Below are 14,825 nucleotides of genomic sequence, written 5' to 3' on the forward strand. Positions count from 1 at the left end.
CGGCGGCGGAGAGCGGGCGGGCGAGCAGCAGCCCGAGCGCGGCGGGGAGAGCGAGCGCGCCGGGGAGGGTGCGAGGCGGCGCCCGCGGCTGCGCTCCGCCCGCCTCCCGGCAACTCTGCTCGGCGCGCCGCGCCGTGCGCGCCGTCCCGCCGCCGCCGCCGCCGCCACCGCTACCGCCGGGGCCCCGCCGCCTGCCGTCGCAGGCAGGGGTCCGGTCGGGACAGGGGTCCCCGCCCGGGGACCGGGGCATCCCGGTGCAACCGAGGGGCGTGCAGCCCGCGGGGGGCGCCACTTGCGCCGCAGCGCCCGCTCTCTCAACTGCGTGGGCCGGGAGGGTGGTGGGGCTCCGGGGCGCCCCGAAGGCAGGGTGCCCCGACCGCTCCGGGGAGCCCCAATCCCGTGGAGCGCTCGGAGCGAGCGCGCCCCAGCCGCACCGGACCTTGCGCTCGTCCCCCGCGTACCCCACTTCTGCACAAACTTTTCTGACGCTCTCGCCCGTGGGGGTCGCGGAGAGCACTGAGCCGTCCGCAGGGTTCCCGCCCCGCGGGACCCTGGCCACGCTGACCTCCTGCCTCTCGTAGCCTCAGTGGCGACCTCTCCAGGCCGGGCCGGGCACGGCACTCGAGGCGAGCGCGGCAAGCACCGCGGCTCCCCGAAGGCTCCCGCGCCCCCCGGGGCAGCTGGGCGGGGTAATGCCCTCGGTGATGGAGAAGCCGAGCGCGGGCTCCGGGATCCTGTCCCGCAGCCGGGCCAAGACGGCGCCCAACGGTGGACAGCCCCACTCGGAGGATGACAGCAGCGAGGAGGAGCACTCGCACGGTGAGCCCGGCGGCCTAGGGTTAAAGGTGCACCGGCCGCCAGTGGGGCGGGGGGAAGAGTTGCGGACCGCGGGCCTTTTGGACTTGGTGGTTCCTGCCTCCTAGGACCGGAGCCTCCGGCTTGCTTCTTCCCCGGGCCTGGGGGCTGCCGACACAGGGAGTCTGGAGGTTGGGCCCCTGGCTGCGGAGGAGACGGTCCTACCCACCCCCGCCCTGCCCTGCGCCGCCCTGCCCTGCCCTGCGTCTCGGAGGGACTCGGGCGGCCCTCTTTTCCACAGTTGGGGCCCCACATACCTTGCCACCTTGCAGGGGACTGAGGTCTGGCTGGGGTAGGGGCTGGAGAGACACTTACACACGGAGCTGTGAGGCTCATGTGGTGGGGAGGAGCCTTGGATTCCCTGCAGGGCTATGGTCCAGGTCTAGGGGCAGCAACCCCCCCCCCCCCCCCAAGCCAGAACAAAGGGCTCTGCTTGGCCTGGGCTTTAAACTGGCCCCGTTGTCCTCACCACCACCCTGCCCGCCCCCCCCCCCCCATGGGCCATGACTAGGCAGGGTCTCTCATCTTCCAGTTTCTTCTGTGGCTGAGGGTAACTGAGAGGGGAGATCAGGGAAAAGTGAGCTTTCTGGGAAGGTGAGGGCCCCGGGTGTTCGGGAAGGAGAACCCCAGGCCAGGCACCTCCCCCCCCCCCCAACCACCACATCTTCCTGTCCTCCCTCCCTCCGTCCCTGGAGTCCTGACTGCCTCCCCTGGCTCCACAGACAGCATGATCCGCGTTGGAACCAATTACCAGGCCGTAATTCCGGAGTGCAAGCCTGGTGAGTGGCAGGACAGGCTGCAAAGGGAGGGGAGTAGAGGGCCCATGGCTTGGCCCCGAGCCCCACCTGGGGGAGCCTTTGGCTGGCACCCACTAGAAGGACAAGCCAGCGAGCAGGCAGGCGGGGGTGGGTGGCCCATGGCATGGTTAGTTTTCCTGCTCTGCCTTCCTGTCTGGGACTCTGCCCCTCCTTCCCTCCTGGGCCTCACCTCACAGGCCCCACTTCTCTGCCACCCTCTGGCCATGGGTCCAGGCTGGTGCCACCAGGTTGATCTGAATGTCTTCCCCTTCCTGCTCCTGTCTTTCAGAGAGCCCTGCACGCTACAGTAACAAGGAGCTGAAGGGGATGCTGGTGTGGTCACCCAACCACTGTGTGTCTGATGCCAAGCGTGAGTGGGGCAGGATCCCGGTTCACTCACAGCCCTGGGAGCTGGGGGTTGGGGTTCATGCCAGTTGGTGACCATCTCTTCTCAGAAGTGGGCAGAGGCTGAGGGGTACAAGGTCAGCCCCTGCCCTGGGGCTCAGGTTCAGGCTTAGCCTCCGAGGGGCCTACCTCTGTCTGGGCAGGCTTGGGTCAGGGAGTTGTAACCCCTTCTCCATACCGGATCCCTCCCATCCCTACAGTTGACAAGTACATTGCGATGGCCAAGGAGAAGCATGGCTACAACATTGAGCAGGTGAGCCTTGGCCCCGCATCTATTTTGGGGGGGTGCAGGTCAGTGCTGGGGCAGCTGAACCCGAGTTCTTTCCTCTTCTGGGCCAGGCACTGGGCATGCTCTTGTGGCATAAGCACGATGTGGAGAAGTCACTGGCCGACTTGGCCAACTTCACCCCATTCCCAGATGAGTGGACCGTGGAGGACAAGGTGCTGTTTGAACAGGCCTTTGGCTTCCATGGCAAATGCTTCCAGCGGATCCAGCAGATGGTAAAGCCCCTTCCTTACCCCTGCCAACGTTCCTTAGCTCCTCCCGTTGTGATGTGCCTGCCCCGGGGCACTGGGTCTTGGGGGGGCCCCAGCCTCTGGCCTTGCCCTTTCAGCTGCCTGACAAGCTGATCCCCAGCTTGGTGAAGTATTACTACTCATGGAAGAAGACCCGCAGTCGGACCAGTGTGATGGACAGACAGGCTCGGCGACTGGGGGGCCGGAAGGACAAAGAAGACAGGTGGGGGGGCCCAGGGTGTCCAGGGGCAGGGCAGACTGAGCTCTGGGGGCCCTGGCCTCTGCGTCACGCCCTTCCTGGTGCCTGTGTCCACAGTGATGAGCTAGAAGAGGGCCGAGGAGCTGTGAGTGAGGGAGAGCCAGATGCTGGAGACCCCAAGAGAGAGGTGAGGTCTGGCTCTGCCTCCCCGCCTGCCTTGTCCCTGGGCTCCATACCACCCACTCCTCTCCTTTCCCTGGCAGCCTCTGCCCTCTCGGCCCCTGAATACCCGCCCAGGCCCCGGGAAAAAGGAGGCCCAGGGTTCTCAGTACCGCCACCATCCGCTGCGAACCCGGCGTCGCCCACCCAAGGGCATGTACCTGAGCCCCGAGGGCCTCACGGCTGTGTCAGGAAGCCCAGACCTCGCCAACCTCACGCTTCGAGGCCTTGATTCCCAGCTTATCTCCCTGAAGCGCCAGGTGGGGCCTGAGAAAAGAAAGGGCCATGTGGGGGTGGGGGGACAATGGGCAGCTGGGAGCTACGTTTTGGGGACGGTTGAGGTGTTAAGGGGAGAGGATGTTGCAGGCGCTAGGACTGCCTCTGCCCTATCCTTGAGGCTTCTGGGTAACTTGGTCTTCTTTGCTGGGCCCTTTAAGGAAACTGGTCTGATCTGTGATGAGAGGGGGAGAAGCCCGTTGTGAGGTGGGAGCTAGCTGGATGGTGGGTGGCCACGAGCTGTGTTGGGAAGTAGAGCCCTGATGAGAGTTGGTATTGGTGGCTGCTCTGGCAGGAGAGTTTGATGTGTCATTGCTTGGCCTTTGCAGGTGCAAAGCATGAAGCAGACCAACAGCAGCCTCCGCCAAGCGCTGGAGGGTGGCATCGATCCATTGCGCCCTCCTGAGGTAAGGTGACTTAAGGTATGGGTGCGGGAGGGGCACCCCCTCCCACAGTGGAGCGGAAAGGGCAGTTCTGCTCAGAGGGCAGGGCCTCCCGTTTCCGTACTTTTGAGTCTAAAGGATGAATTAACTGCTGTCCAGGCCAACACCAAGTTCAACTCCCGCTGGACCACGGATGAGCAGCTTTTGGCTGTCCAAGGTGGGTTGGACTGGGGAGCATGGAGAGCCTCTGGTAGCTTTTCCCACCTTCCAAGGAGCTTGGGCGGAGGGGAAGGATCAGGGAAGGAAATGGTTTTCTAAGGGGTATTCACACCTCGCTGCCCTTTTGACCCTTGCAGCCATCCGTAGGTATGGCAAAGACTTTGGGGCTATCGCAGAGGTGATTGGGAACAAAACTCTGACCCAAGTGAAGACCTTCTTTGTGAGCTACCGGCGCCGCTTCAATCTGGAGGAGGTGCTGCAGGAGTGGGAGGCTGAGCAGGATGGGGCCCCAGGAGCCCCAGTCCCCATGGAGGAGTCTAGGAGAGGGGCCTCCTTGCCAGCCTCGGCCCTAGAGGAAGATGATGAGGTGAGAAGGGGTGAGGGGAAGCCTTTTGGGGGAAGTGGGGAGAGGACCACCTCCATCCTGAGATGGGGGTGAGGGTGTGAGTCTGGTTTCCCTTTTCTCAGGTGCAGATCACCTCCGTCTCGACCTCTGTGCCCCGATCGCTACCCCCCGTGCCTGCCCCCCCTCCACCTCCCACCTCCCTGTCCCAGCCGCCCCCACTGCTGAGGCCACCTTTGCCTACTGCTCCCACCCTGCTCCGCCAGCCACCCCCGCTCCAGCAGGGTCGTTTCCTCCAGCCCCGGCTGGCCCCCAACCAGCCCCCCCCACCTCTCATCCGCCCTGCTCTGGCTGCCTCCCGCCACAGTGCCCGCCCCGGCCCACAGCCTCCACCCACCCTGATTGGAGCCCCTCTGGAGCCTCCAGCACCCTCACTGTGAGCCCTGAGGCCCTCCACCCACCAAGCTCCAGAACCCTGTTGCTGGCTTCACTAAGGACAGAAGGGACTACAGAGCTTTTGGCCAGGCCTTTTCAAAGATCCAGAGCTGCCAGTGGGCACAGTCTGGACCTGTGGGCTCTGCACAAATTTCTGGCAGCTGAGCCTCTCTGCCCCCACCTGGCCAGGAGCTGGGGCTCAGGAGCCTTCAGAGCTGACCTGAGGGTACTTTCTCTTCCTGGCTGGGGCTGGAATGGCTGCCTCCTAGTCTGCTGGGGCTTGGCCTTTGGGCCTGGCCCTTTGTGTAGAGGGGGTAGTGACCTTAGCTTGGGGCATGGGGGAGAGGACAGCCTTGGCTGCTCTCTTTCTTTTAGCAATAAGTTGGGAGGAGGTGGGGAGGGGGCTGGAGGGGGGAGGTGGGCACAGGTTCCTTTGGGGCCCAAGTGTGGCAGAACTGGATGGGCAGCTCTCCTGTCTTCTGGAGCCTGCTGAGAAGTGCTGAGGAGCTCTGAGGGTGCCCACTATACCCACAGCCCAAACGCTTAGAGAAAGGAGGGCTGGGAACATATGCAGACATGGGTTTATTTTTCAATGTTTTTAAAAAATAAAATCTTCCACGCTCACGGAGTGCTCTCTCTTTTGGTGTTGAGGGCCCTGGGCTTTGCTTCCTGTCTGCCCTGAGGATGGGAGGGAGCAGCCACCCAGCACCGGCCTCCCCCAGGCCCCAGACTGGAATCCATTCTCTCCTGCAAGGCTGGCGGGCTGAGCCACATCTTGCCCACAGGGACTGGGTCCCTGCCTGGCTGGGAGAAGAAACAGGAGGAGGCAGCTCAGATTCCAAACATTCTCTTTATTACGTGTTTGATCCAGAGGAGAAACTAAGTGCGGGTGGGGGGTGGGCTGGTGGGGAGGGGCCACCTTGCCTGGGAGCCCCCCCCCATGGGCCACCACCCCCCTCTGAGAGCCAAGCCATGCCCTCCTGGCCCCCTGGCCCCCTCAGAGCACCCGGGCTGTTCCACTGGGCAGGAGGGGTTGGGAGGGAGGAAGGGAGAGAAGGAGGGAGGGAGGAGGAGCCCTTGGTCTGAGCCTGAGCTCAGCTCAGAGTCCACAGTTGGGGCTTGGGGCAGGAGGGCTGAGGTTGGCTAGGCCCCTTCCTGGAACCCAAGGGCTCGACTTGCCTCAGAGCCTGGGCTGGGAGTGGGGGGTGATGAGTAGGGGTGGAGTCATCATAAATCAAAAAAAGAAAAAATAAAATAATAAAATAAAAAATAAAACCCATCACAAAAAAATGTACAACTCAGGTGAGGGCAGGGGCAGCCTCTGTGCAGGACCTCCCTCCCCCAATTTCTCAGGAACAGAAACAGCAAAGAAATAAATTAAGGGATGCAGCGGCCGCCACCAGCCAAGCGCCCATAACCAGCCACTCCCACACTGGCCAAGGAGGTTAGCAAGCTGGGAGTCGCTGGGCCTATCTGTCCCCCCACCCCCTGGGAGGGCAGATGCTCCCGGCCCCGCTGCCCTGTCCAGCCTCCTGCCAGGTGGCCATGGAGGCCCTGGGCAGTGTCTCCTGAGAGGAGGGGCGACAATGTCAGGAAGAAAAGGCAAGGCCGGGAGATGAGTGGTGAGGGGAGTCACTGCTATGGAACGAGCTGGTGCCCAGATTAATGCCAATGAAGGGGGCAGGGGAGAGGAACAGCACGGGGCTGTGCTTTCAGACAAAGGCTCTCCCATAACGGAGAGTGCCTGGCATCCCTGTTCAGAGACTAGCAGCCCAGGCGGCCCCCTGGGGGCCGAGGAGCCAATCTGCCCTGCATCCGTCCCCTCCCTCTCCGGCCCAGGGGTCAGCCCCGCCTTCTACCCAGGAGGGGTGGGAGAAGATGGCACAGAGTTTTGAGGAGGGGAACAAAAGTCCCCACAGCAGCTTGTGGAAGGAAATGCCCAGCTCTGGGGAAGGAGGGGCAGAGGATACAGTAGGGAGGGGGCCAGGGCCCGGGCCTCACCAGTCAGCCCAGGGCAGCTGCCAGCCCCCCACCCCCACCCCCACCCAGCGCAGCGCCCCGCCCCCAGCCCGGCCCGGTAGGCCTCCAGCCCCGTGGCCTGAGGTCAGGGGAAGGCCACCTCTGGTGGTTTGCTTGCAGGGGAAGGGGGGAAGGAGAGGGGAGAAGCCCAAAGTGGGCCTGGCGGAGGGCCTGACAGGGAACTCCACCACTCTTGCCTGAGAGTGTTCCAGCCCTGAGCCACCCTCCCGGGAAACCCCACAGATCCAGTCTCAACTGTCCCAATGGGGCAGGGAGGAAAGGTGGCCGCTGGGATTTTTTTTTTTTCTTTTTTCTTTTTGGTAATAAAAAATTTCTTGGTTTAGGCGAAATACTCTGTGCAACCGCAGTACCGAGGGGGAGCCCTGCCCCCCCACCTCCCTCCCCTTCCTTTGCCTCCTGTTGGGGAGAGGGGGGAAGGGGGACTTTCTGGGCAGGGGTAAATGTTGGGGGAGGGGAAGAACCATCTCCCGTCCCCCCCCCACCCAACAAACATGGAAGAAAGAACCGAGAAGGGCGGAAGGGAAGAAGTGCCAGCAGGGGGAGACACACCGATCCATCTCCACAGTCTCGCCCAGGTGGGTTGGAGCCCGGCCCCAGCAGCTAAGTCCAGCTGGCCCGCCTCCGTCGCCCCCCACTCCCGGCAGCCTGTTAAAGCTTGAGCTCGTTGGCTATTTTGGAGGCAATGTTTTTGAAGGCCATGGAGGTGCCCGATATCCGCTTAAATCGGACACCGTTGAGAGACAGCCGCGGCAGTTTGCACACCTCCATCTCCCACTGCACGAAGTTCTCGTGGCCAGGCGTGCCGTGCATGCACAGCAGCATGTACTTCTCGTGCAGCTCACTCTGGCAGCTGTTCGCGTCCAGCACCTTGCGGATCTCCCGCATCATCTCATTGGGCTCCATGGAGCTGGTGGTCTTCATACTCCACGTGAAGCGTAGTGAGCGCGGTTTGGCCTCCCGAAACTCTTCCTTTTCTTTGTCGTTGCCTCCACCGCCCACCACGTGAGGTCTGCGGAGAGGGCAGAGGTGGGGGTCAGGGTGGGGGGCTGAGGCACCCCACCCACGGGAGAGCCACCCGGGCAGACAGCCCCCGAGACCAGAGAGGAGAGCGGGAGGGTGCCCGGGAGGCGACAGTGCCAGAGGAGGGAGCATCAGACCTGGTTGGGGGAAGCAGAGGGAGGGTGAGAGGGGTGGGCTGTTCTGTGACTTCCATCTCTCAGGGAGGGCAGAGAAGGGGAGGAAAAGCCAGGCCCCGGCGGGAATGGGAGGGCGCAACAGTTCCATGCTTGTCTTTGACGAGGGGAGGGTCAGAGAGAAACAGGGAGCACGTGCTCAACAGCCCTGAGCGGTTCACAGACGGGCAGAAAGCAGCAGCTGAGGTACAGAAAGGTGAGCTGGTTGGTCGGTAGGAATCTGTAGCCCCAACCGCCCAGCCTAGGGCTCCTGCTTCCAGAATGCACCAGATGGGAGAAGGACCCATGCCTTCGGCAGCTGGGCTGGGGTTTCTCTGAGGAAAGGGAGGCCCCAAGAGGGCGGGCACAGGGCAGAACCACCGGAGGAAGAGCCAGGTGGCAGAAGGAAGAGAGGAGCAGGAGGCTTGTGGCAAGCCCGGTGGCCTGGGCAGGGCTGGTGCTGGCTCCAGCCCTCTCACCTGAGCGTCTCCACTCGGTCTTTGCTTTCAGGTTCATTCAGGTTCCTCAAAAAACAGAGCGAGGGAGAGTTTAGTGCTGGGACCTCTCGCTCCTTCCACCGCCGCAGACCCAGGTGAGGGTGGGTCTGGTGAGGTGCCACTGGACGGTGAGCAGGACCCAAGCTCCAAGGTCACCTGCCCATCACCTGGCCTGGCAGGCCTATATGGCTCTGCAGCACCTCACACAGGCAGCTCAACTGTCCCTTTCCAGCAGGGAGCCCAGCACGTGGGGCCTGTCCCTCCCCACGCTCCCAGACATCTGTGCTGGGGAGAAGGAGCCTCTGCTCTGGGGGAGGAGGAGGAGGAGGGATGTACAGGCACACGCATCGAGCACGCAGCCACAGCGTGAGGCAGCTCCCCTACCAGCCCACAGCCAGGGTCTCACGCTGTGAATGGGTCTTCGACGCCAGTGTACCTGGGTCCTGAAGGTACAGTCCTTTTGAAGGGAAGGGGCTGCACTGGGGGACATGCTGGGGGAGCTGGACAGAAGCCTCTCTCAGGAGGCTCAGAGGGCCAAGAGCTGGAACTGTGAGTGGGCCTGGGGATGGGTGCCTGGCCCTGAGGCCATCCATGGACAAGCCTGTCTCCCTCATTCTTTTAGAGCTCCCTTGCCTGCCAGGCTGCCAGGCCATCTGCTTGGACAGAAGGGAGGACAGAGGGCAGGGCAGGGCCAGCACCTTGGGAGGGTGGGTGGGGAAGAGGTCTGGCCCCGCTGAGCGGCTTCTCCAGCTCCTGGCTGGAAGATGGGTGCCTGGAGCCGGGAAATTGGGGACTGCAGAGGAGGATGAGATAGAGCAGCAGCAGCACATGGAAAAGGAACACAAGGACACGACAGACACACGAAGGCACACAGGCGCAGGGCAAGCAGGGAAGGAGCCTGCTGCTCTCCCAGCCCCACCTGGTCCCTGCCCTCTTGGGGGAGGCGCCCTGCCGGGCAAGCCCCCACCAGGGCCTGTGAATCCACAGCCAGCCATGCAGTGAAGAGCTGGGTGGGGAGCAGTGGTTCGAAAGGGGCAAGCCTAGAGACCCTGGCCATTAGTCAGCTGCGTCACCAACGTGTCTGCCAGGTGTCCTAGCCCCAGCACTGGGCCCGGGCTGCCAACCTTGGGGAACTGGTGCTCCCAACCCAGCCCTTGGTCTTCAGCTTGGTATTTGGCCCACCGAGGCCTCCGAGAGAATGAGGACAAGGCCAGTGGGTGGCAGAGCCAGGATTCAGCCCAGGAAGGGAGATGCCTGGGGGGAGGGGTGGAATCCCCCACTGTTTTGTCAGAGCTAAGGAGTAGATGGCCCCTGGCTCTCTGGAAGCCACAGACCCTATCCAGAGAATAGGGCCCAGAGGAGAGACTTGGCTTGATTCTTCCAGGTACCGCTGGAGGCAGGAGATGTGCTGGGTGGGGGTGGGGGTGGGGGTGGGGGTGGGCCTAGTTCTGCAGGAGCTGCCAGAAGGGGGTGCTGTGCCCACTCATGAGGCAAAGGCTCCCCTGCATCATACTGAAGCCTGGGGACCCGGGCATCCCTGTAGTACCTCCAAAGTCCTGCTATCCACAGGACAGGGGCAAGAGGTCACACAGGCTCTGAAGTGTCCAGGGTACCAGCAAAGGGAAAGACCCAGAGACCCAGAATGAGATCCCATCCCAGATGCTCTTGCAATCCCCATGGAGCTTCTTCACAGCGCATGCACAGACAGGGGAAAGGGCCAGGGAAGGAATCCAGGGCTTGAGACCAACACCCAAACCCAGGGAAGGGGGGCGTGAGGAGACAATCTTAAAGGGAGAACTCCCTGAGAAAGTCCCCCATGCCTGGGGACAGGCCCCTCATTTTCAAAGCCATCTGCCCTGAGTGGCTGCCCAGTCAGAGGCAGTCTTCATCCCTTTAAGATGGCAGAGAGAGGGCCACACAGACGTGGTTAGCAGATGGAGGCAGGAGCAAGAGCCAGAAAAGGGGAGTTAATGATGGAGGCAGGACACAGGACACAGGACACAGGACACAGACACACAGACACACACACAAACACACACACACACAGCGGGCTGAACGCCTACCTTCTGGCAAACCTGAAAGACAGATTTCTAAAAAAAACAAACAAAAAAAGACAAAATAAAAAAAGAAATAAAAAAAACCCAACAAGACAGTATGTGGATAAGCAGGTGGGGAGTGGGCTTTACAGGTTCAAGGGTCACCCTATTTGTGGAAGAGCCGCTCAGCGAGACTAGACTAGAGTCCTAGACATCGTGACCTGCCGCCACCCCTGCATTCCAGGGCTGGAAAGGGGCATGGCTTTTGGCTACTCCAGCTGAGTGAAGTGCAGCAGGAAGGGCAGCATGCCTGCTCTCCTCAAGCCCGCTGCTGTTTCCTGAGCTACGCCAAGGTTGGAGAGGAAACGGTGGGATGGGGACAGGGAGCATCCCACCAGGCTGGTTTGCTGGATGCACCTTAAGAATCAAAGCTGTCTCTTTGGGGTGGCTGGGGTCAGGTGTGAGAAACCTCATGAAGAGAATCCCCACCCTGCTTGCCACTTCAGAGAGCATTAACCCACTGGGCTATGAGGGAGGCGCCCCCCACCCCGCCCCCACCGGCTATTTCATGTACAGCCTTCATCCTGACGAGCCCCGGGTAGAAGCCCAGGGTAGGAGGACGCGCTGAGGCAGAGACAGTGGCTACAGCTGGACCCAACCAACTAGGTGGGGGAAAGGAGGTCAGAGGGGGCGAGACAGAGGACCAGGAAAAACTCTCTTTGCCGGCCCAGCCTGTCTCAGGCCTTATGACTTTGCAGCTGCGTCACCAAATATAAGTTTCCATGGGAACCCAGGAGAGAAGAGGGGGGCTTTTATTTTAGCATCTGAGTTCACACTCTCCTAGAGAGGAGGCGGCAATGGCCATCTGCTCTTGGGGCCAGAGAACGAGGGGTATGTACAGGAGCTGGGGAGAGACAGGGAGGGATGGACAGGTCTGGGATCATGAGGAGAAGCAAGGACCGGATTCTTTAGGCTTCCCCAGGCCTCTTCTAACCCCAGGACCCAAGCCTAGTCCTCATCCCACTCCCAGGCAGGTAGGAAGACCTGGCCTCATTTTCTCTACCACTCTTAGCCCTCTACTCACCTGCGTACAAACTTGGAAGTAAATTTGCTGAAGATGCTCCCTGAGGCCCCCCGCCGGCCCTGGCTGTTGCCAGAGGGAGAGGCTGGGGTCACACCATAGGGCAAATTCTGCTGGTCCCGCACCTGCCGGAGCTGCCCAGCATGGAAGGTGCTTCGACTGGACACACCCCGGGGGAAATTAGTTCGGTCGGGGGCTCCACCGCTGCTGCTGATGTTGTGGGCGGAGGGGGAGGCGACAGGGACGCGTTGAGGGGCTGTGCTGTGGGAGAAGAGGTGGGGTTGAAGGAAATGCATCAGGGCACAGGTTCACTGTCACCACCGAGCACCTGAAGTGCCCCGGGGTGGGGACAGGGAAGGGGGAATGCTAGGGCAGAGGCAGCCATCACAGAGGACACAGAAGGAAGGGGTGTGACCACTGAGGACACCGGAGAGGAGGACATCTGGGTGGAGGTGGACGTAGATGGTTTGGGGGAGGGAGGGAGGCGAGGGAGGTAACGTGTGTGGAGAGCTGTACAGGCCGGAGAAGTGGCTCCTTGGGAGCTAGGGACACTGGCACCTCAAGGGGACAATGTTGACCAATCCTCAAGGACTGAGTCCCTTTGATGCTGACTGTCCTTGGGGTCCTAAGGAAGTCCAGGAAGGTTCAGAACAAAAAGGCTTCCTTCTGGAGCCTCAGGATGGCTTCTTGCATATCTGTTCTGAGAGGGAGAACTGGAGGGAAAGAGGGGCATTAAGCTATTTTTTTTTTTGTTCTCTCTACTTCCTGACTGCAGGGGACAGAGCCATTTCTTGTGGCTAAGATGCCAAGAATAGAGCAGGACCCCCCCAGGGGTGGGGGCAGAATTTGTGGAGGGTGGGGGGTAGGGCAGGCTGAGGGCACCAGGTGCACCAGCTGCCTCAGCACACTTGCCTGGGCCGCGGCACCTCACAGTTACTGTCCGTGGGGGGCAGCCCAGTGGCCTTGTTGGGGTGCACGGAGGCCGACATGGATTTCTGGTGCTGGCGGGGCCGGGCCGCAGAGACTGCGGCAGAAGCAGAAGCCGTGGAGGCCCGGGACCCTGGCATGGTTAGGCTAGGAGACAAAAGCAGCGAAGAGGCCTGGGTTAGGGGTGGGTGGGGGCAGGAGGCTAGGTTAGGAAGCAAGGGCAGGGCAGAAGCACCAGAGCTGGGGAGCCTCAGCAGGATGCAGATCAGGTCCGGGGAGCAGCAATGGGACTCCAGTCAGAGACGTGGAAGGTGGGGCTGGGAAGGGGAGGGGGCAGGGTGAGGAAAGCCAAGCAGGCCAAAACCTGGGGGAGGAAACCAAAAGTGCAGGAAAGCCAACAGGAGGTGACTAACTGCCTCCAGGTTGTGCTGGTCTCCTAGGAATTCTAAGAACAAGGATGTTCTGTCGATAGAAAGAGCAGGGTGTTGCTAGGGGAATTTTCATTAAGCTCAGAAGAGGAGGAGCCAGAGATGCAACACAGCAAGAGATGCTGATGGTCAAAGCTTGTGGGGTGGTGGCGGCGGAGTGAATGTTCTCATAGGCACAGGGGGGTCACCCTCAACATATACACCTCTCAGATGGGCATCTCTTGGTTCTGCCCTGAGCTGGAGCCCCCAAAACAAAGCCTCAGGCACTGATGCCAAGGGGAACAGGGTTGCCATGCCCTGGTTGCAGTCAGGGAGGCAAGAAGGCAGGGGCTCCTGGCCGGCTCAGTCAGAAGAGGTGTGACTCTTGATCTCGGGGTTGTGGATTTGAGCCCCACACTGGGTATAGACATTGCTTAAATAAATAAATACGTTAAACTTAAAAAAAAAAAACAAAAAAAAAAAAGGAAGCAAGAAGGCAGTCGAGATGACCATGGAGTCCTATTTGGTACGCCCGCTGCAAGGAGCAGTCCCAGGAAGCACAGGGGAGAGGAGACTGGGTGGGGGGAGGTGAGAGCAGGGAGGAGGTGCTGGTGTGTGGACAAGCTAGACTGGACAGAGCCAGGACAGAACTCCAAGGAGCAGGGAGGGGAGGTGGGGCTGTTGACAGACGTCACTGCTGTGAGAGATGGCTCTGGGGCAGCATGGTGGGCAGGGCCTGGGTCTGCTCACCTGTCTTTGCCATTCTGGATGGAGGCCTGGCCAAGGCTGGCCCTCTCCAAAAGTGGGGAATTCCTGCTTCGATTTGTGCTGGTGGAGAGGACGCTGTTCTGTGGGGAATAAAGGGCAGAGCTGTATCACAGAAAACTAAAATTTTCTTCTGTTCACAGGACTGGCTTCCCTCTGCCTTCCAGCAGGCACAGATAGGGGTGGGGAAAAGAAAGAATTCTGCTCTTCCTCTTGGGGGTAGGCTTTCTATAGTAAGCAAAAGTGGCCTGGGAGGCAAGATCAGGTAGGCAGCCAGAGGGAGCTGCTGGGAGAGGCCAGGCCCCACTGCAGGAGGGCTGCAGGGAAGGGAGTGGGGGCCGGCTGGTGGGGGACCAGGAGGGACACTTACCGTGGAGGGGGTAGGGGTGGTCTTCTTCCTCTCCAGGCCGGGCAGCGGGCTGGCAGGCACTTTGGCTGTGCTACTGGCCTTCCGCCCTGACTCCCGGTCTTCCTCAGGCCGCTTATTTTCTGCGTTGTTACTCTGCGTCTTCTTAGAGTAGGAATTAGATGTGGGAATGGCAGGACCAGCTGCTGGGCCAGAGGGATGATGGGAATGGGTAAGGGTGAGGGGCCCTCTGAGTGCCTGCCACCCACACCCACCTACCCCTCCCTCCCCACACATACATAAACACAGTGCTCTCCTACAGTCTTGCCAGCAACTTGGCAAACCCCTTGTCACAGAGGGTGATGGAAGTTAAGTGGCTTGCCTAAGGCCACGCTACTAGCAAGTGGCTGAACTGGGGCTGAAACTCAGCGGTGTCATCCCAAGCCCCCAGAACCTGTGTCCTTCAGGAGAGGTTTGAGTCCCCACCTGCAACTCCCCAAAGCACTCACCCTGGTCACTGAAGCGTCGTTGCTTGGGGTTGGCTGAGACACTACGCTGTACCTTGTGGGAGGGGGAAGGGGCACTGCTATTGGTCAGATCAGCTGAAGGCCGGGGCTTCAAGGTGATGGTGTCGCCTTCCAACTGCAAGCAGAGAAGGGGGCCAAAAGTCATCGGAGATATGTACAGATGGACCCACTGACACACCACCCTGCCTGACACAAAGCCACTCCAGACTCACATGAAATATACCCCTGCAAGATCTAGGTGTTCCTAAACACTCCTGGAGACACATATGCCCCTACACAGGTCCTGACAAACAGAGCCAAAGAGCCCCCTGCCCCTGGCACACAAAAGACCTCCAGCCCCCAGAAGGGATACACATGTCCCTAGGAACACACATTCAGAC

General features: G+C 61.0%; 2 protein-coding genes across 16 annotated transcripts in view; one reads left to right on the plus strand and one right to left on the minus strand.

Moving 5' to 3' along the window:
* The first annotated feature begins 303 nt into the window (after positions 1-303).
* Positions 304-5,271, plus strand: RCOR2 (REST corepressor 2). Of its 3 annotated transcripts, XM_038564169.1 has the most exons (13): positions 321-819; positions 924-986; positions 1,578-1,634; positions 1,942-2,022; positions 2,258-2,310; positions 2,397-2,558; positions 2,672-2,796; positions 2,890-2,959; positions 3,036-3,251; positions 3,597-3,674; positions 3,810-3,867; positions 4,007-4,236; positions 4,338-5,271. In XM_038564169.1, the coding sequence occupies exons 1-13, from the start codon at positions 693-695 to the stop codon at positions 4,650-4,652; spliced, it is 1,635 nt and encodes a 544-aa protein (XP_038420097.1). In that variant the 5' UTR covers positions 321-692; the 3' UTR covers positions 4,653-5,271. The 3 variants fall into 3 exon arrangements, with proteins under 3 accessions (XP_038420099.1, XP_038420097.1, XP_038420098.1); XM_038564170.1 differs by lacking the exon at positions 924-986 and having other exon boundaries at positions 329-819; XM_038564171.1 differs by lacking the exons at positions 924-986; positions 4,007-4,236 and having other exon boundaries at positions 304-819.
* Positions 5,272-5,478: 207 nt separating this feature from the next.
* Positions 5,479-14,825, minus strand: part of MARK2 (microtubule affinity regulating kinase 2) — a 60,438-nt gene continuing 51,091 nt past the window's right edge. For 3 of the 13 annotated variants that reach the window (XM_038564160.1, XM_038564155.1, XM_038564162.1), the window contains exons 12-19: positions 14,428-14,560; positions 13,943-14,124; positions 13,558-13,655; positions 12,386-12,547; positions 11,477-11,734; positions 10,420-10,446; positions 8,339-8,383; positions 5,479-7,696 (exon numbers count right to left, since the gene is read on the minus strand). In XM_038564160.1, coding sequence (XP_038420088.1) covers positions 7,336-7,696; positions 8,339-8,383; positions 10,420-10,446; positions 11,477-11,734; positions 12,386-12,547; positions 13,558-13,655; positions 13,943-14,124; positions 14,428-14,560 — 1,266 coding nt within the window. In that variant the 3' untranslated portion in view covers positions 5,479-7,335. The remainder of the gene's footprint in view (positions 7,697-8,338; positions 8,384-10,419; positions 10,447-11,476; positions 11,735-12,385; positions 12,548-13,557; positions 13,656-13,942; positions 14,125-14,427; positions 14,561-14,825) is intronic. The other 10 variants (XM_038564156.1, XM_038564159.1, XM_038564163.1 and 7 more) reach the window with 10 other exon arrangements.

Source organism: Canis lupus, chromosome 18, assembly GCF_011100685.1.
Source record: "Canis lupus familiaris isolate Mischka breed German Shepherd chromosome 18, alternate assembly UU_Cfam_GSD_1.0, whole genome shotgun sequence".
NCBI lineage: Eukaryota > Metazoa > Chordata > Mammalia > Carnivora > Canidae > Canis > Canis lupus.